General features: G+C 45.3%; 1 protein-coding gene across 1 annotated transcript; it reads left to right on the plus strand.

The window, feature by feature from the left end:
- Nucleotides 1-394: 394 nt before the first annotated feature.
- KCNK12 (potassium two pore domain channel subfamily K member 12) lies at nucleotides 395-18,538 on the plus strand. Its single transcript, XM_030945673.1, has 2 exons — nucleotides 395-746; nucleotides 17,643-18,538. Exons 1-2 carry the CDS (start codon nucleotides 395-397, stop codon nucleotides 18,536-18,538), a joined length of 1,248 nt encoding a protein of 415 aa, XP_030801533.1.
- The last annotated feature ends 1,823 nt before the right edge of the window (nucleotides 18,539-20,361 follow it).

Consider the following 20,361-nt stretch of genomic DNA (forward strand, 5'->3'; position numbering starts at 1 on the left):
GGGGACGCGCCGCACGCTCCCGCCCTCCGCCCGCCGTCGACCGGGCGCCGCGCGGAGCCTCCGCCTCCGCCTCCCCGCGGCGTCTCCCCCGCGGCGGGGCCGCCGCCGCCGCCGCCCCGCATGGCCAGAGCGCGCCGGGCGGTGCGCGCCGCCCAGCCCGCGCCGCTGCTGCCCGCGGCCCCGGGGCCCAGGGCGGCCGGGCGAGCCCAGCGGCCCCGGGGCGCCGCCGTCGCCAGGCGGGCGGGCAGCCCCGCCGGGGATGACTCAGAGCCGCGGCCCCTGCAGCGAAGCCGCCGCCGCCGCCGCCGCGCCGGGCACCGCGCAGCGCCGCCCCATGCCCGCGCCCCCGCCGGGGCCGCCCGCCGCCCGCCGCGCCCGCCGCGCCGCGCACCGGATGATGCCCCCGCGGGGGGCGGTGGGCTCCTGCCGCCGGCGGCGCCTGGCGCCCCTCAACGAGGACAACGGGCGGTTCCTGCTGCTGGCCGCCCTCATCGCGGCGTACCTGAGCGCCGGCGCCACCGTCTTCTCGGCCCTCGAGAGCCCGTCGGAGGCGGCGGCGCAGCTCCGCTGGAACCGGACCCTCCACAACTTCAGCCGCATCTTCAACATCAGCCTGCCGGAGCTGCGCGCCTTTCTGCGGAGCTACGAGGCGGCCATGGCCGCGGGCATCCGCGTCGACGCCCTGCGGCCCCGCTGGGACTTCCCCGGCGCCTTCTACTTCGTGGGCACCGTGGTCTCCACCATAGGTGAGCGCCGCCCCGACGGCCCCGCGGAGCAGACCCGTCCGTCCGGGGGATGCTGCGGCCGCGGCCCCGTCGTTATAGCGACCAAAGTTTGGGGAGAGGCGCCGCCGCGTTGCTGTGGCAACCGGGGCTTCGTAGCGCCTCCGGGTCGCTCTGTCCCCGCTGACCTCCCGTCCCGGGGTTCGCGGTCCCCTCCATCCCCCCATCCCGCTGCACGGAGCCGGGACCGGCGCTGCTCCCGCTCCGCAGCGCTCCGGCTCCCGCGGGCTCGCAGCAGCGCCGGCCGTCGCGGCTGCGGGAGCTCCGTCCCATTCCAGCAAACTTCTGCTGCCGGCGGCTGGGCTGCTTCATTCCGCCGGCCCGAGGGAGCGGACGGGGCTGGCGGCTGCCCGAGTAGCGCTGCCGGCGCCGGGATGCGCTCGGTACCGGGAGAGGCGGCGCGGCAGTAGCGGGCTGATGGAGATGCTGAAGGAGAGAAAGGCTTTCGCCGTGCCTGGCCGCGCAACTTGGTACCTGCTTTAACTGCTGCCAAAGTTAGAATGTGTGTGTGTGTGTGTGTGTGTGTGTGTTTAAAGACGCGAAGTCGCTGTCCTCCAGCTGTAGCACAATACAGCGTTCTCAGTGTATCGCTGCAGCCGGCTGCAGTTTTTCCTATCCCATAGGCGTTTAGGAAGAGCAGCACTTTGTAAAGCAAATTATGAGTTGTGGTGGGAGTATTTTTTTTTTTAATTCTGTGGCTGTCTACTGCTCTTGGACTATTGCTTGAGAAACCCTGTCCCTGAGTACAAGATCTTAGCAGTCTTAACTCTGCCAGTTTTTAAGTTCTGTAAGAAGCCAGGTGTCTTCTGAGCACAATTGTTGTGTTTTCCGTTTATAGTAGAGGAAGAAACTCACAGCTTGTTATTGCGTTTGCATTCATTAGGTATGGAAAATGTTTTATCAATAATGACTAATCCGTATAACGGAGTCGTGATGGTGAGTACAGCAGTGTTGTCAGGTATTGTTACTTTTTGCATTGAAAAACCCAGTTACCTTTTGCTTTGCAATTACATTTGGTCTCCCGGTCATTAAAGCACCGTTTTAATTAAGCATTAAGCTTTCTTCATCGCAGGAATGTATGTTAAAAGAGATGATTTTGACTGATCAGAATGAGTGAACAAAAAAGCCAGTGTTTTAACAAACCCATTCTTTCATTACACCTGCTGTGAGAAACAGAAATCTTCAGGTGATGTGTAAACACATTGCTTTCCTGCCAACTCTGGCTTCTCCTCTCTGAGGTCGTTGAAATGTAAAATGTTTCCTCTTTGCATTTGTTTCCATTTCCACTTCATTGCCCCACCTGCAGTTATTTGTACCTGGGCAGAGGGACTGAGGAACTCAGCAGGGAGTTTTGCCAGGTGAGAGGTGTGAATGGCAGAGCCAGGAGCTGTGTTTCCCGTATTTCTGTAGCACCAACCGAGTGCTTTCTCCTTAGAGTCAGTAATGTCACTGCTCACATGTGAGGTTTTTTTTTTTGTGATGTGCAAAAAAGGCTGGGTTCTGACAAGTGCTCCCAAGTCGTACCTTCTCTTGGAATGCTACCTGGCAGTGCTTTCTCCTGGATTGCTTAGAGTACTTGGTGTGAGTTCAGAGAGCTCTGAGTGAGGAGATGCAGGCTGAGTTGTGCCTGTGGGCACAGCAAAGGCCGTGGCAGAGCTGCAGTTCTGGGGGTGCCAAACTGCACAGCCTGGCAGGAGCAGTGTCTGCCAGAGTCCCAGCATCCCGAGGCTGCTGTGCCCCATCCCAGCTTGGCTTTCACCGTGTACATTTCACCTGTACAGCCCCTGCAGATGAAGAGGAAACTGCTGCCCCCACCTCCGTGCTTCTCTTCGTGTGCCTCTTCAAGCTGCTGCAGCTCACAGAGGCAGAGCCCACGAAGAGCTCAGCTGCAGCAGGGTTTCTTCCACCGCACAGTTGAATTCGGTTATTTTTGGCAGTTCTGCCCAGCAAAAGTGAGAAAACCCCATGAATTAACTAACTGGTTGTTCCACTAAAACACGACACTGTGCTCTTAGTCAAATGTGCACAAAGCTCTCTGGCTCATGGTCCCAAGCATGAGAGAAACCAAATGGCAGGGCAGCGAGATGTCCCCTGGGTGAGCAGCTCCAAACTCATTCTTTCAAGGTCCATTTTTTTCCTCCTAGCCAGTTCATTTATGTACCTACCCACCTGGACTGCCTTTGATTCCACTGTCAGCTCACACACCACATTATCCTGGCTCTGAGCAGTTTGATTTGCTTTCCTGTCATGCTTAATTGACAAGAATGCTGTTTTACCCAGCCTTGCCAAGAACTACCAGACATGCAGAGTCAAAACAGCTTTCCTTCCTCCACAGCTTCATCAGTTACGTGTGTCAAAGCAACTTTATTACTCCAGCTAAACACAGCACCATCCTAGTGAGGTGGAGGAAAGCTTCCTTACTCACTGCTTAACAAACAGCAAGTACACTCAGTGTCTCTCAAGGGTAAATCACCCACAGGTTACTCAGCTTCTCCTCTGTAGAGGGTTCCAACTCACAGGAATCTCGCTACGTCTTTTCAAGCCCTTGCTCTGTTCTCGACAGTTTTAATAAAACTATTAAATCTTTCTCATGTAGGCATTGAAATACAGTCATCCAGGCACTGGGGCTGCAAGTTCTCCTGGAGTTTGTGTGAGCTGAGCTGAGAAGGACTCCAGTTCTTCATCCTTCTATGAACACAAGGGTTTGGAGTAGCCAGGCTGGGAGAGAACTGTTCCATCCATGCTCCTTCTGAGCAGGCCCTCTGCAGAGCCAAGCAGCTCCCCTCTCTTAGGTGCCTCCTTGGCTGCAGTTCTGCACTTCCCTAAATCCTCAGGGACACAATGGCTGAGAAACATGTTAATGGGGTCTTTAAGAAATGAGAGTTGAAATTGTAATTTTAAAGCATTTTCCTGAATAGCCCACAAAGTGTGTGGCTTGCAGTCCATAAAACACCCTCTTGATAGCGCTCTGGGCATTTAGTTTTTATTACTGCATTGTTTGTGCTGGGATAATGAAATGTTGAGTCTGTTTTCATTAGGCACATCTGGATTTTCAGAGCTATATAAGAAAATCCTTCAGTCTAACTTCTGATTGCTTGCTGTCAAACTACACCATCTATTCAGTCATTATTTTGCACTCCAAAAGGTACTGGGTTTCTTTCTAGGCAATTATTATTATTCTGATTTCTTTAAGGAGCAGCTAGGTGAAATTTATTCTTGATTCTTTGGTCTAACTGACTGTAGACTTTGGTTTTCAGATGAGTTTTTTCCTTCCCTTCCCAAATGCAAACCACCAAAGTACTCAGCACTTGGTTAAAGAAAGCAAAAGTATAACCAGATTTCTCCCTGGTAAAAAATGTTACAGATGCAGCTATAATCAGTCCTAGCTTTCCCTGTATTCTGGTAGCAGAGATTTATTCTGCCTAGCACACCAGGCAACTCTGGAATGCCTGAAGATCTGGATTTCTGACTCAGTCCATGAGTCTAGACTTTGTACCCAGATTTTTTTTCCTCTCTTAAGGGTTAGAATAAATCTTAGGTGCCTGTATAGTAAAACATTTTGAAACATAGACCCATTTAAATTGGATTCTAAGATTCTTATGTGTAAGTACATGTTTCAAAAATCAAGTGATACAATTGATTTATAGAAATCCATACCAGGCATTAAAAAATGAGGCCAAGTGAAGTACTCTGATATATAAAAGGGATTTTTTTCAATAAAATATTTTTTATAGCACCTTTACTGTGGGCAGATGATTTGGGGATGAAACAAGTCTGGGTTATATGTGCTTGAGAAATGCCCCTGGGAAGGAAAGAAGCAGGGATCTTCTCTGTACAGCTGTGCAGAGGTTACAGGTGTTGGGGACACTGTGTAGGAGTGAGCAGGACTATTCATACTTGCCTTATCCCTGAGGTATCCTGTGAAATTACTCAATATTCCTGTGGACTGACAACTCCACCCAAAGGGATGGGGGCATCCTCTGCTCTTAAGAGACACAGCATTCTGTGTTTTCTGCCATCTCACTGGCTCTGGCAGAGGTTTTCTCCTTGCTTGGGATGTCAGCTGGGTTAGACCCTCTTCTGTCTGGCTCCTCTGCAGGGACCAGCACACCCAGCCCAGCATTTCTGCTTGTGCTCCACAGCTTAAGCACCATAACCATTCACTCCTAAAATACCCTCTGGCTCTGGATCATAGTCCTGTGAGAATATCTGTCAGTCCAGATTTAATGGAAGTGATGTGCAAGGCACATTTGGACAGCTCAGTAAGCACAGGTGAGATGTTGGACTGAGCTGCCAGGAGCCAGGGGTTGAGAGCAGCCTGTGAGAGCTGGCACTACAGAGAATAATTTGGTGAGAAATCCCACAAGTAACCAAGATGGTCTGAAGGTTTAAGGGGCAAATATATTTGTCCCATCTTCTTCACTGTTGTATCCCAGGATGGGAATTCGAGCTGCGGCCACAGGAGGTTCTGGCTCCCTGCTCTCCCTGAAGGCAGCCCAACCAGAAGGTGACAGCCAAACCAGGGTGTGCACCTGATCAGCAGCAGTGCTACCTCCTCAGGGCTCTGCAGTTCTCTGGGGCTTGTACAGGCAGCTTTTGCAGAGGTTTCAGATTAGGGGGGAGTAGCCTCCAGATCTGACCTTCTTAAAGTTAAGAAATAATCAAACAAAGCTGAATGAGAAAGCAGCTGGAAGAGCCAGCAGTGTTATTAAGCTGCAGTGTCGGGTTATTTGTCTTTGCCATCCTATACACAATCTGCAGGCAGAATGAGAGGGTGTTTGAGGCAGATCTGGTTCCTTCAGGTTTTGATCAATGTGCCCATGGATTTCTGAGTTATTTTCTCAGTCGGGCAATCTCGATAAAGAGCAGAGAGCAAGAGGCTCAGAGGGCAGCAGGTCAATGGTCAGCATATTCCTGTGGAGAGTTCTGATCCTACACTGATTTTCCTCAGATGAAGTACTGTCACCATAGCAATGTTTCCTGCTTGCCATAGCTGCATGGGAGTATTAACTTCTTTGGGTGCCACTGATAGGAATTTCCTCAGTGTGTGGGCATAGGTTGGGTGCTCCGAGCAGAACAGTAATCTAAATCACAGCTTGCTTTCTTGTAGTTCAGAGCAGCAACATAAATCTTTACTTGGAATACATCCATGTAATTACACAGGTGACTTGAGGAGTCCCCACTGAAGGGTCACGATTAAATCATTTTGATCCTAAATTTCTTGGGATTTTATTCTAGAAGGCAGGAGGGAGAAACCCAAATACCTGAAATAAAATCCTTTCTAAAATAAAAAAAAAAATTTTGAAAAATATTACTTTAATTTCAGTGCTTCTTAGGGTTTGCCTGCCCCTGTAGGGTTATGCCAGCCACAGAAAATTAAGCTTCACTGTGCTTTGGCCATCTAAACTGAATGATCTCTACAGAGCATTCCCATTCAGATTAGTTAATCTAAACGTTTCAGATGTTTCTTTAATATTAACCTCCAGCTAAATGTTTCAAAACATTAACATCAGTAAATGATGGAGAAGTCAAGGACAAACAAATTGCATTTCTTTTTGCTGTGGATGTGGAGTGTGAGGTGCTCAGCTGGAGCACTGAAATGTGGGGTCTCAAAATTAAATGTCAAGCACCACAGCTTTGTAGAGCAGTCGTGCAAAAACCAAATTTTGCCCAGCGTTACATGAGATATGGTCCGGCATCTCAGAAGCCAGGGGAGATTTTATACTGACTTACCAGGAGCTGGTTCAGGTTCAAAACAAAGACCAGCTGGAGTTTGTAATTATGGATTCTCCCTTTTTGCATCTAGCTTGGGTCATTGAAGGAGCCATGCCTGCTTAGTGATCAGGTACCTCCTGCTCAGTACAACATTCCATTTGGTCTTTGGTGATAAGCCTGCAGATACCTCTATTTTAGTTCCCTGTGCATTTACCAGAGCTTGTAGATGTGGTTGCAGAGCAGACTCTGGTGTGCCCAAGCGCCCTCTGACAGCTCTCCATGCCCTGTGGCTCCAGCCAGTCCGTCTCCATAACCAGGCAACCTCCCTGTGAGCCAGGGATGGTGCCTGTGGTAGCTGTGAGGGATCATAATTACTGGGCTTATCAGCTGCCCTGTTTGCTGCAGGCTCATAAAGCCAAGTCCTGCTTGAAGCTCTATGGCCTGTGTTCCCATGGAGCCCTGCCATCCCTGGAGCCTTCCCCCACTTTGTTCTCCGGGGGCTATTCCCCCTTTCCCTCTCATAGTGCTTATCCACTGCTGCTGCTCCCCTGCCTTTCCCAGCCTGAGCTTCTCCAGCTTCTCCTGCCTTCCTACAGTTAGTATGCCCTTCTGTACAGGTGATTTGTTTGCTTGATTAACTTTCAAATATTTGTTTGCTGACTTTACAGTCTTTCACATTAAAGACTACCAAAGAAGTCAGAAGTAAAGCTTTACAGCTTCTCCCCGTTCCTCATCACCCTCATCTCCTTTCCCTAGTGTTAATCCTGCTATTGACCCTCATTTCTTTCTTGGTTTGTTTCCTCCTTCTCTCACTGTCTTCAGTTTGACACAGATCATATGCACGTCATAATTTTTTCTCACTTGTACCACAGGGTCATTTTTGCCAGCACAGTGTCTTGTTTTTATACAAGCTTTAATTGCTCTTCATCATGGAGAGAAGAGGAAAACAATTACAGGGTAGTTCTGTTGACAATTAACTTGGTGTAACATTACCTACTGCTGGCAGTGTGCTGGAAAATATAATGTCACTTCTTCATTTTAATGAATGCAGGATTACCTTATCTTTAAAGCTGTTAAGTCAAAGAGAATTTTGCCTTTTGCCATAGTGGCATCAGTGTTAGAGCAACAGAAAAACAGCTCAGAACATTTCATATGCAATTTTTAGACTGAAACAGCTTGGTATTATTGAAAACATAGCCTTTGGCCATGACCTGAATAAGCCTTGCTTACCTATATCAAAAGAGACAGGTTTTGTAGTGTGTCAGCACCAAGTGCTTATCTCAGGGCATTTTGGGAAAAGATGTTTAAGGTCAAAAATTAGGGTTCATGCTGGTGAACATTTGAAATGTGAAAAGTCCTCCTGAGCACAATAAATGTTTGAAGTGACAATAAAAACCTTTTGTGAATAGAAACACTCTAGTAACAAGCAGAACTATAATCCAAGTGGCAATTGCATAGCAATCCAGACAAATAAAATACCTCCTCAATAGCCTGTTTCTGCTGAAGTCAGTAGCAGACCAGTCTGCAAAGCTTTAGGGAATCCCACCTTAGGTGCTTTATTGGCACACCAGTTTTATAAAACAAGTGCAGTTGTTATTACCATGTGAAATACATCCCCCTGAGCTCAGTGGGTCTGTTGATGGCACTGACTGGTACATCTAGACATGGGAAGGTTTCAGTACAATCTTTCTTGAATCAAATGAGAAGTAGAATGAAAATTAAATCTAATTGCATTACACAGGGCAAAGCATTAGCAGCCTTTACAAGTAATTAAAGCTTTGGAGAGGAATAAGATAAGAAATTGAATTGTTTGATGTTAACATGCAGGATTACTTATTGTGGGTGAGCACTGCTATTGCTCGTGTTTAAAATTCCATAATAAGTGCATGAAAGAGGCAGTAATACCTTGAAAAGAGTTGTAGCCCCACAGCAAGTCCTCACTGGATTTTAACCTTTCTGAGCTCGTTCCACTGCAGCTTCTTCCCCTTTAGAAATTATTTGCCAAATGTTTCCCAATCATTCTCAAGTCTTACACAGGCAAATTTAATCACAGCAGAAGCTGCAGCTAGAAGAAATTTGTCCATGCAAGAGCTGAGTGAGGAACTAATTCAGTAAATTTCAGTTAAAGCCAGATAAAATGCCTTTGGTTATTCATCATTATATATTCTGTCATCTTGTTGCTCAGCCTGAGAATTGTGGAAGTAATATATTTCTCTCCTGAGGTCAAACAAAAAACACATTCATGCTCAATGTGCATGGAGTCAGGTCTGCTTTAAGCCTGATGGAAATAGAAGGGAGTGACAGCAGTGTAAAGGTCTTAAACCCAGTTGGGATTTTCACAAGAGAGGCAGAAACAAGCTGTTTGATATGATGATTTGTTAGTTTACAAAAGCTGCTACTGGCAGAGCTGCAAGGACCAGGAAAGCCTCAGATAAACTATGAGCTCAGAATTGTCTTGGTAGTGTGGTGGAGTTGTTCAGTATCATTAAATTTAAAAATAGTCAAGAGAAATGCATACTAAGGAAGGAAGAGTTAAATGAAGAAGTAGAAAATTGGAAATAACTGTTTAGTCAGCAGTCCTGTCAGCCTCTATTTCTGTTACAGTAACTTAAAATCAGGTCTTTGTGCCTCATGAATGGATTGGAAGAGCTGCCTGAGCAAAAAGGTGCTTGAGAATTTGCTCTTTGCTTTTAGCTGAAGATTTTTAAAATAAGGGACCCATGAAGGTATATCTAAACCATTAAGAGGCCCAGGTAGGTTTATCAGAGTTTTTTTCATTAAATTGTAACTGTGGAAGTTTGTACAGAGATTTGGATAAAAAAAAAAAAACAACAACAGGCCTAACTGTGCAAAGGATGTTTTCATGTTTAGAGCCTTTTTATCCCTGGGTACATCTTTAAAACCAAACTCTTTGTAAAGCAGAATAGCTGAGACAACTATGAAGAAACAGATGTTCTCTGAACACCTACCTACACAAACACCAGTGGCAGAAGAAAAAATATGCCACAAGTCTGTTGTTTAATCCAGTCAAAAGATAAGCCAACAGTATAACCATGGAACAGCCTTTCCCATCTGCAAGGCTCAGAAAGCCCACGAGTGACATCTTCTTCTATCAGACTTCTTATGCAGGGAAATATGACATAGACCCAAGATCACTTGTGAAATCTAGATAATGCTGCTTCTTAGCCTGAAAGGAGAAGTATTGTGAGATGTACTGGCACTGGAGTGACAGTACATGTGCAAGTGTTCTTTAGAAGCCAATAATATCTCAAGAATATAACAAAATCTGGATGCCATTATTCTTTTCCACTTGGAGTTCAGAAAAAAAATAAAAAAGACTCAACCTTGGGTGTACACAGACATCTGAAATGCAACTGCAAGTTTCAATAAACAGCAAAAGCATGTGTGAATGATAATGTTTGAAATGACAGGGCATAAGCTTTTTTCTTTTAGGGTGTTGCTTAGAGACACAATCATCCACACAAAAAACATTCTCAAAAACACATAGGGAAATAAGAATGGAAGCAGCTTTAAAGGGTGAGAAATTATGATTGCAACAGAAATTTACTTTTGGAACAATATTCACCTAGAATCATCAGCTGCATGAAGACTGTAGGAAGGTCAGAAGAGGTGGCAGAGTATGGCTTCACAGATGGGACAGATCTTAAGAGCAAGAGGGAATTGGTGATTCTTGGGGTCCCTGAGCTCCACTGTAGTGTATATCCATGGTTACTGAGCCACACTTCATCTATTTCCTGGTTACCATGCTTTTGTTTTCTGTGTGTTTTTTAAAGCAGTTACTCCAAATGCCAGGGGTGTTTCCTGTGTCTGGTGGTGGTGCAGAAACCCCTGTGTGGTATTTTCAGAGTCCCCAGGTTGAAGGAGGAATCGATGAATCTGACTCCATGTTCTTAGAAGGCTAATTTATTATTATATGATATTATATTAAAGAATACTAAACTAAAACTATCATAAAGAATAGAGAAAGGATACAGACAGAAGGTTACAAAGAATGATCACGAAAACTCATAACTCCTTCCAGAGTCCCAAGACAGCTGGATGGTGATTGGTCATAAAGTCAAAAACAATTCACATGAAACCAATGAAACAATCACCTGTTGGATAAACAATGTCCAGCCACATTCCAAAGCAGCAAAACACAGGAGAAGCAGATCAGATAACTGTTATTTTCATTTTTCTCTGAGGCTTCTCAGCTTCTCAGGAGAAGAAACCCTGGCGAAGGGATTTTTCCAGAAAATACGACAGTGACACCCCTGTGTTTTAGGTGATTCTGGGCAGTGCAGTAAGCCAAGGCAGATGCTTCTTCACCCAGCCTGGATCATGAGCAGGGGTTTGATACCTTCCCTGACAGCTGGTAATGTGCCAAAGACCCTGAGCCTGTAGTGCAAAGGAGAGGGTTTTTTCACAGTAATACAACTTTGGCAAACAACTGTGGAGCGTGTGGGATATATTTTTCCGTTATTAGCACCACCAGCATTTCAGAGAAGATTATAGCAAAATGGTTTTCCCCAGCTGTTAGGATAAGAAAGGAAAACAAGCCAGAGACAGGACCCTGCAATCATTAGTGTGGAGGCAGCCACAGAAGCAGCTCTGGGCCGGTTTAGATCAATGTGCAAGGAGACAGGTTGCCACCAAAGGAGAGAACATCCTGCTCTTATCTCCTTTTTCTGGAAGTCCTCCTTTGTGAGGTGGTTTAGGACTAATTTAGGCAACACCAGCCCAAATTCTTTCTGTTTTAACAAGCCATCAGAGTGCTTTGGCTGTGCCAAGGGGGCAGGATAACTGACAAACAGGAGGACATTTAGTGGCATCTTGCTGAAGGTTTGTCCAAGAAAGGCAGCATAAAATGAAGAAAATAATTTCAGTCTTGATTTTTATGATTGTGAACCATAGACTGGCCCCAAGAGTTTAGCAGACAAGAAGATTGTATTATTTATAGGAACAATAAAACCTTAAGTATTGAAAGAAAGTTTATGAACAACATGTTAATGGAGAAGGGAGATTGTCACGCCACAGGACACATCCATCCCTCTAAAATCAATTCAGCAAGAATAGTGCCAGTTTGTAGGTCTTGACTTTCTTTTTCTCTGTGTAATTTGAATTCCCGCTCCTGATTTTCATCCTTCTCTGGGCTTTATTCCCCAGCATCTCCTTTTCGGAGAGGCTCCCTGTCCCTCATTCGAAACCGTGTTCTGTCGCAGTTGGATTAGGCAGAAAACTGAACATAAACTTGCCAAAGATTTTGAGCCTCAAGCCTGTGACTCTCCCCATGTATTCCCTCTTCATGGGGGCCTGCTCAGCAAGACCTTGGGCCAGAGCTGCTGCTCAGCTGGCAACGCTGATGGCTTGGCACAAGTCAGTCCCCATTTGCTTGTACAAGGTGTGTAAAGAGCAGCTGGCCCCAGCCAGGGAACCATAAAACTGCTTCAGAGACGCTTCTGCTTCTTCCTTGGCTTGGTTCTGTGCCAAAGCAGCTTCAGCAGACCTCCTTCTGTATTTATTGGGTTTTGTCTTCAGGATAATGGCATGAATAGTGAGCAAGGGTGGACTTGTTTGGTTGGTCTTTGATGTGCACTTCCTTGGCAGGCTGTACACAGAAAGGGCAACCTGCAGTACAGCTGAGAAAAAAGCTTTCCTGCTTCTGCTGAGTGGAAAGAGCAGGAATACTGCTGCTGGTGCTGAAGCTGAAGCCCCAGTGTTTATCCTTTTCAGGGCTATGTATCACTCAAACATACAAAAGTTAGGCCACTTGAGCTCATAAATGTGCCTGCTGAGCACCCACTAGAGACTGAAGATCTTTCTTGGAAAGCTCAGCTAGAAGGTGTCAGCTTAGAAAAACACCCTTGGGAAACCTGCTGCCAGGAGGAGAAGTTAAACATTCCTGAGCAGCCAGGTTCTGAGGAGGCTATTCCTCTCTCCTTCCCTGAGGTTTCTTTGGGATCACCCCCAATGCCTTAGACCCCATCAAGGTGGCAACAGTTGAGGTTCCTGAGGTGAAACCTCACCCTTGTTCCTCTCACCTTCACCCTAAATGCATTGCTCTGGCTGTTTCACACATGGCAACCTCTCCTTAGGTTTTGGGTTCCTCTCTTCACCCTCCTTACAATTCTATTAACTCTTTTTAAAACCAACATACATCAAAGAGGAATGAATATGTGGCCATGGCCTTTTGGCCTGTGATTTAAAGCATGGCCAGCAGAGGAGTGCCAAGGGCGATTGATTCAGGCGCTCGCTGATCACTAAGGCATCACAGCACTTTGGATAACCAATAACCTGATCACCATTGTGTGTAAATAGAATAAAATTTGTACTGTAGAAAGCCTCTAATAGTCACCTGCAGCTCTTTGAAACTCCTTAAAGTTCAATTAATCATCTCCTGGCTCTGTTCTGCCAGCGTGGCTCCCTTTGAGTAGCAGTTGTCTCAAACACCTGACTAATGTTTCACAGGTGGAAATGAAACAAGGAGCACCAGCAGAGACTGGGTTTTAACTACATTCATTGGGCTCATCATGGTGCTCTTTCTTGGATGAATGGATGGAGAGAATGATTATGGAAGTCAGTCCTTATTTGCATGGTCACTCAGTGTTTTCTCCATGGAATATCTGCCCCAGTACATGGGTCACCAAGGACTGCAAGCTTGTGTGTGATACAGGTTAGGCCAGCCCTAAAAACTGCAGTTGTATCTCATTTATTCAGAAATAGCACAGGTCCAGCTTAAGGGATCTTAATTCACACAGTGCTGGACAGACCGCTGCTGTTCAGGAGGTGTTTGCAGATAGTAATCTAAATAAGATCAAATGGGATTTTACAGCAACTTCTATATTAAAGGCTTTGCAATAGAAAAGCTCAAAAATAATTTACTGTTTGAGCCCAGAGCTGGGTATTTTAGTAAAGCAGATTGAGAAAGATGTTGAAGGGAAAGTAAGTCTTTCATTTGTAGTCGGGAAATGCAGAAGTTGGAAGAACTGGCTCATAGTATTCCCACTCCTTGGGTAAAAGCTCTGGATGCAGCAGTTCTGTCAGCTCTGAGCTGTGACCCTGTATCCAAGGCAACTGTTCCTGGATGTTAGGTGGTAAGGAGCTAGAAAATAAATGAGAGGCAGTTGTGGAATATGCAGGTGTGATTCTCAGGGGAAATAATGATGAAATGCTAACAGGTGGGAAAGGGTGGAAGGAAGCACCAGAACCCAAACATGGGATTCAGAGTAGGACGTTTGGTTCCTATATATGTGTATAGTGTGGCTTATGTGTCAGTTAAGACTAACCAGGACTATTGGAGAGCTATGAAGTAAAGCAAGTGTGGAAAAAGACAGGAAGCAGGAAAACATGAGAATTGGTAGCTCTTTGTTTCTCTGTGTTCTGTAACCACCATCTCTTAGCCTTTACGTTGCAAGAACTTCTTTCCCTCTGGAAGCAGCATTCTGGTGTAGAGTTGGTCTGTTGTTGTTTGAGGAACCATTTGTTTAAAAAGTTACTTTCAACCATTTTACTTTCTTTTGATTTCCTTAAATATAACTCCATGATGGTTATATAGTGGTGTAGAGGTGATGCTGCTCTGATGATCTAAGTGCTGTTTCACTTGGGATTTCAAATCACTGCTCCAGTGTGCTGACCTGCTGTGTGAGTGAAGTCCTGTGGCTTATAAGAAGAGCTAGGGGAGGCTGAAAGAGGCAGGGACACATCATGCCCTTTCTTGTGTTGTTTTCTGTGACTTCCTTGTGTTCAGTTTTTGAAGTGACTAGAACTTTATTGCATCTCTGAGTAAAAACGTCTTTTACTGCAAAACTGTCACCCCCTTTAATCTCAAAATGTAGTAAGACAAGGTAATTGCCAAAGTAATTTGACTGAAAGAAGAGCTCACAAGTACTAAAGCTGCTGTTCCTCTCTGTCTTCTGGCATCAACCATCTCTTACTCATAAGAAAGTGGGTAAAAGAAAAGAAAGCAAGAGCAACAGGAAGCATATGTCACAAGTTTGTCCATCTGTTCTACCTCTTGAATCCATCCCCAGCTTAAGTAATTTAAAGCTCCAGATGAGCAGAATTGTAACCACAAACCTGTTGTGCAAGTCAGGATGGGGTCTCATTAAATGCCAGCACTTAGCCATGAGAGGCTGCTGAAGAGAGTTTTTATCAGCTCATGTCTGCTAATTCTCTCTGGGGAGGAGAAATATCAACCAGCTGAAATCAATGCTGCCATAGAGCTTGTGTCTGAGCTGGTGGGACAGAATTGGCATGGGGGAGGTTCAGATATTGCATGTGAGCCACACAAGGTCAAACCCCAAGGCACCTGTGAGATGTGTCTCAGGGCCATGAAAAGCACAAAGCCCTGTTGTGCTTTTTCCCTGCACTGTGTTGGAAGCATAGGCAGTTCTGGATGAGGCATCAGGAGTTCTGAGCCTTGGGCAGGGGCTGAGCTCAGGGATGAGGTACAGAACATCCCAGGACCAAGTCCTCGTGCTGGGGGTGACACCAAGGGACAAACACAGCTGGCAGAGGAAGATCCTGCATGGAGAGAGAGAGCCCTTGACTGCTTCCCTCAGCCAGCTGGTGAGCTAAGGGATGTGTTTTAGTGGTGGCTTGGCAGTGCTGGGGTAGCAGTTGGACTCAATGGTCTTACAGGTCTTTTCCAACCTAAATGATTCAGTGTTTGCCTAGCCTCATTTTTTTGTCTGTTTTATGTATTTCTTAGCATTCTCATTGCTGTGATGGGCCCTTTCACCTTGTCTGGCTACATACTGAATTTTGGAAGCATTTTGCTTCAGAAAATCTTGACGAAACAAACAGCATCACATCAAAAATATAAAACTTCATCACCTCTCTTGAATGATCACCAGAAAATAGTAAGAGGCTTCAGCACATTTACAGCTTGATCCAAACTGTTGCTATCTCTTTTTTTTTTTCCTAATTAATAAATGTGTCTAGCCATATGTGTGACAATAAACCCATTTATTTTGATGGTGATGTTCACATGCTTGCTGTGAAGCACATGTTTAAGTGCTTTGCTGACAAGGCACAGGCAAACAGATGCCTTCTCCATAACAAGTTGGCTGTGTATCCCTAGCTGGCAACCACAACAGGCTCCCCAGCTCCTTCTGAGGACCAGGCACTTTTGGATATGCATCACCAAATGAGAGGACTCCTGCTAGCAGCCAGCCCAATCCAGAGAACAGATCTGTCCCACAGAGGAGAAGGAACTGAGAACTTCCCAGAGCCCACGGCAGGCTTTGTGAGGTCTGCTCTCAAAGGTGGTCTTGTTAACACTGCAAAATGAAGAGAAGACAGTGGGTTCAGAAAGCAAAATGTAATGACCTCTTTGGTAATGTTTTCTGGTAATACTGGGCAAGTTTTTCGCTGACTCTTACACAAAATATTCTTTTTACAGTGATGCTTTTGATCATAAAAACAAAGAATAGTTTGGTTGGAAGGGACCTGAAAGGTTATCTGTTCACATGGGCAGGGACACCTTTCACTAGATCAGGTTACTCAGATTGTGAGGTAGGGGCTGACTTGCTGGCACACAGCTGTTTCTGAGCCTGCCAAATCTGTTGTGAGAGTAGGACCACCTCTTCCCTCATTCATCTTCATGTCACTGGAAAGATACATCTGAGTTTACTTGTCATGAGCTTTTACAGTCTTCTGTCAACCAGTGGGAAATTCTCTATCAACAAAGTAGGAAGGGAGAACAGATAAACTAGCCAGAAAAATTCAGCCATTGCAAAAAGAGATCAAGAGATTTCAAGCAGCAATCTCAACTCATTGTATATAGGCAATATTATCCTGTTGCTATTTATAAAGGTATGTTATGATAATAAACTGGATTTAATTATTTCATTATGCTCTATAATTATTTCATTATATTCTATGCTTTTCCTTCACAAACTTCTGTTTATATAGTCTGGTGTTGATATTTACCTCCTTGAATATGTTACTTGCTGGGTATTTTGGTGGAACAATACAGCAATGAAATTTTGGAATGTGGATTTTTCACAAAACTTTAATTTAGATTAGATGTGGTTATTTATTCATGGGACATAAGCAGTCACCTCAATCCTGTCAATGTTTTTTGCCTGAGTCACCAAGTGTTTTTGCAGGGAAGAATAGCAGAAAAAAGCCAATACCTGCAGAACTGAGTTTCAGAAGACTCTTCTTGAGATAGGATGTGAAATGTAGGTAATCTTTTTCATAAGATAACTGGTATCAGCAAATGACATGGAGTAAACTTACTGTATTTATTTGCATGCAAATTTAAGTTCAGTTTTGCTGTTATTTAACCATCTGTTAGCTACAAGGCATTACTGCTTACTTATAAAACTTTATGTATGAGTAATGTTATAATAAGTAATATTACAATAAGTAATTCAGATGAAGAAGAGTTGAATTAATATTGTTGCTGGATCTTCCCAGAGTTTGTATACTCTGATTTTTCTGTTCAACTGTGCAGCAGTGTTTTTCCCTGCTGTAATTATCCATCTGCAAGTTCCCAGTGCCCCTAGTCTGCCAGGCAGCTCTGTGGCATCATGGCTTTTCCTTCCCTCTGTGATGATTCCATGTGGGCTAGAGTCACAGCTGGGATTTGGAAAAGACTTCAAATTGCTGTTATTTTTAAAACAGTATTCAATATTTGGGAGGTAGGGTTTTTTTTCCCTCTTATACAACCTGAAAACTTCCATCCTCTCGGTGGGAATGGTATAATCAGACCCCTGTAACAAAAATGTTACACTGGGTTACAGTTTGTGAACAGAGAACTTAAATTTTCCATCAGGTCATGATGGTTGACACATGTGGGAGCAGGGAAATGGCCTCTTCACCTCATCCCACCTTGAAAAGGTGTGGGCTCAGTGAATCTTCCACCTTCAGCTGAGTGGTGTTGCTCTGTTAATACAATAATAATAATCTTTTCATCTTGCAAGGATTTTTTTGCTCACTTTTGACTTTTAGTCATCTCATTGAACTTTTTGTACCTTCTTCCTTCTTTACCTAACTCGGTTTCGTGTTGGCCTAAGCTGACTTAGAGCTAGCAATCCTTTTGTCCAGTCAGATGGGACCCTTGTTAAGGTACATATATCATGAGCTTATCACAAAAACATGTGTGATTAATGTTGCCCGTTTACCTCCACACCGCAGGTTTTGGAATGACCACGCCAGCAACCGTGGCTGGAAAAGTGTTCCTCATCGTTTATGGCCTTTTTGGGTGTGCCGGGACCATCCTCTTCTTCAACCTCTTCCTGGAGCGCATCATCTCCCTGCTGGCATTCATCATGAAGGCGTGCTACGAGAGGCAGCTGCGAAGGAGTGGTCTCCTACCTCCCAACTTCCGAAAGGGGCCAGCCGTGTCTGGGGTGGGCAGCCTCGTGGGCTGGAAGCCGTCCGTTTACCACGTGATGCTGATCCTGGGAATTTTTGCTATCGCCCTTTCCTGCTGCGCCTCGGCCATGTACACGGCAGTGGAAGGGTGGAACTACATTGACTCCTTGTATTATTGCTTTGTCACCTTCAGCACCATCGGCTTTGGAGATTTGGTAAGCAACCAAAACGCTGTGTACCAGCATCAGGGATTATACAGATTCGGGAACTTCATGTTTATATTAATGGGAGTATGTTGCATATACTCCCTTTTTAATGTCATCTCGATCGTAATCAAACAAATTTTGAACTGGGTGTTGAAAAAATTCGAATGCAGATGTTGCCCAAAGTGCCATAAATCCAGTACCCGCCTCAGCCGTCGCAACGCCATCACCCCGGGGGCCCGCCTGCGCCGCCACAACGTGGCCAGGGACGCTGACGGGCAGTACGACAGTGACACCGAGGGCAGGAGGCTCTCCGGGGAGATGATCTCCATGAGGGAGCTCACTGCGTCCAGCAAAGTCTCCCTGGCCATCCTGCAGAAGCAGCTGTCCGAGACGGCCAACGGGTACCCGAGGAATGTGTGTATCAACACGAGACAGAACGGGTTCTCGGCGGGGGTGGGGGCTCTGGCCATCATGAACAACCGCTTGGCAGAAACGAGTGATTCTAGGTAGAGTTTTTGGAATTCCGTTTGTTTCTTAAATGAAAATGGAATGGCGGTTAGGGTGGAGTTGCCACTGCAAGCTGCTGGAAGGTTTTACATTTCAGAGACAGCCTTGGTATTCACTGGGCGTTCAGCATTTTACTTTCTGGGGGTTTTATAAGTTTTCTCTAATATGCAGTGAGATCTTTACCATTATGTTACAGTTTTCCCCTACGGGGGGTTTTAATGAGACTTGGATGTCTTTGATGCAGAATCTGGTGCAATTACAGGAGGATGGTGTGCATGGCTAGGATGGTGTCAAAACTAACATGCTCTTCTTCAGAACAGCGCCTGAACCCAAACTCTATGTTAAAAGGCATAAAGCGGGCAAGTTGCACTCCAGATTCAAACATGGGGTTGATAAGTTTTGTCTGACCAGTATCTCCCAGTTTGCTGAAGTCTGGATCTGGTCCTGAGCCTTGTACTCAATGCTCTTCAGCGATTCCTCGTAGCAGGCCTCTGTGTGACATACACGTAGGTGGCTGTCGTCACGCCAGCTTTAGGGTGGCTGTGCTTCACCTCAGTAATCCCACTGACTTTAGTGGCAGAAGATTGAATGGGCTGAACTCCCCACCTACAAGTGATGGGGTTTAGCCAGGCTTGTCTGAAAGACCCGCCCCTAACTCTTAAAAGTCAGGGGATTATCAGGGACTGTGTTAAAGTGTGCAGAACTGTTCCTACCTACTGAATAACAGAAAACAGGCAATTGTCATCTTCAGAACTGACTTTGTTTAATGCAGGAGAAGCCCGTATGCACTTCTGGTGTCAAATGTTTGCATCACCACAAAAATGCTTACTTCCTTAATTTCTCATTTAAATAAGTCACTAAAATGAATGTAGGCTCTCTTGTCCTAAATTTGCATTTTCTGCAGTGTTGTTGCAGAGATTCATGCAAATCATTTCCTTGCAGTTCTCTGAGGGCCCCAACCCTGTACTCGTTTCCCAGAAATGTGACTGTGCAGGTTGTACAAAAGAAGAGCATTGCTTTGGAGTTCCCCCCAAAGCTGGCTTCCCCCAAAATGTTGATACCAAGTCATAAATTGGCCTTTGGCTGTTGCTGCTACCATCTTAAGCCATATTAAACCTGTGCTAGCCCAAACCACTGAAGAGCCAAAAGCAAACCTGATCTAGAGTGTGTAGTTTAGCATGACAAATGAGTGCAGAGGATTTGCTGCAAACCTCTTTCAAAAATGCATGCACAGCTCTGGATCATTTCTCCAAATTCTCTCTACTACACTGTGAAGATAATAAAAAGGCTTCTGCTGATTCCAAACAAGAAATAAAACTTAAGCTTGTATTCTGAGAAGCCTTCTCTTGGAAACTTACTGGAAAATTGTAGGCAAGACCATGAGTAGTGGGCTGGTCACTGAATAAATTGAACAAGCTGATGAACAAAAACTAGGAATATTAGAAATGTTTGAAAATATTTCCATGAAGTTTTATATAGATGTTTTACTCTATTTACTTTGTTTTGTTTGGAGTTTGGAGGAGCCATAATTTTTGCCTTCTTTTAAATTTTTAGCAGTGAAAAATGTTTTGGAATTTACCCTTGGAAAACCAACTTGAAATTTGAGGTTTTGCACACCTGAGCCTGCCAGCTGAATTATGGTGGTGAATGTATCTTTTCTCCTGATGAAAAGGAATCAGAGCTGCAGCTAAACCATCACACATGGGTCTGTATCACTCTGTAAATCTCACAGCTTTTAGCAAGATGTGTTTGGCCAGAAACAAGCAGTGATGATTGTAATGTGTTTCCAGCTGGCACAGACCCACACTTAAGATTCTGTGGTATGG

Source organism: Camarhynchus parvulus, chromosome 3 (genome assembly GCF_901933205.1).
Source record: "Camarhynchus parvulus chromosome 3, STF_HiC, whole genome shotgun sequence".
Lineage (NCBI taxonomy): Eukaryota > Metazoa > Chordata > Aves > Passeriformes > Thraupidae > Camarhynchus > Camarhynchus parvulus.

What these genes read in the sequence shown, in the direction of transcription:
- KCNK12 (XM_030945673.1), top strand. Translation starts at nt 395, where the DNA reads ATGATGCCCCCGCGGGGGGCGGTGGGCTCCTGCCGCCGGCGGCGCCTG. An exon ending in CACCGTGGTCTCCACCATAG is followed by an intron (nt 747 to 17,642) that starts GTGAGCGCCGCC and finishes TCCACACCGCAG; the next exon opens with GTTTTGGAATGACCACGCCA.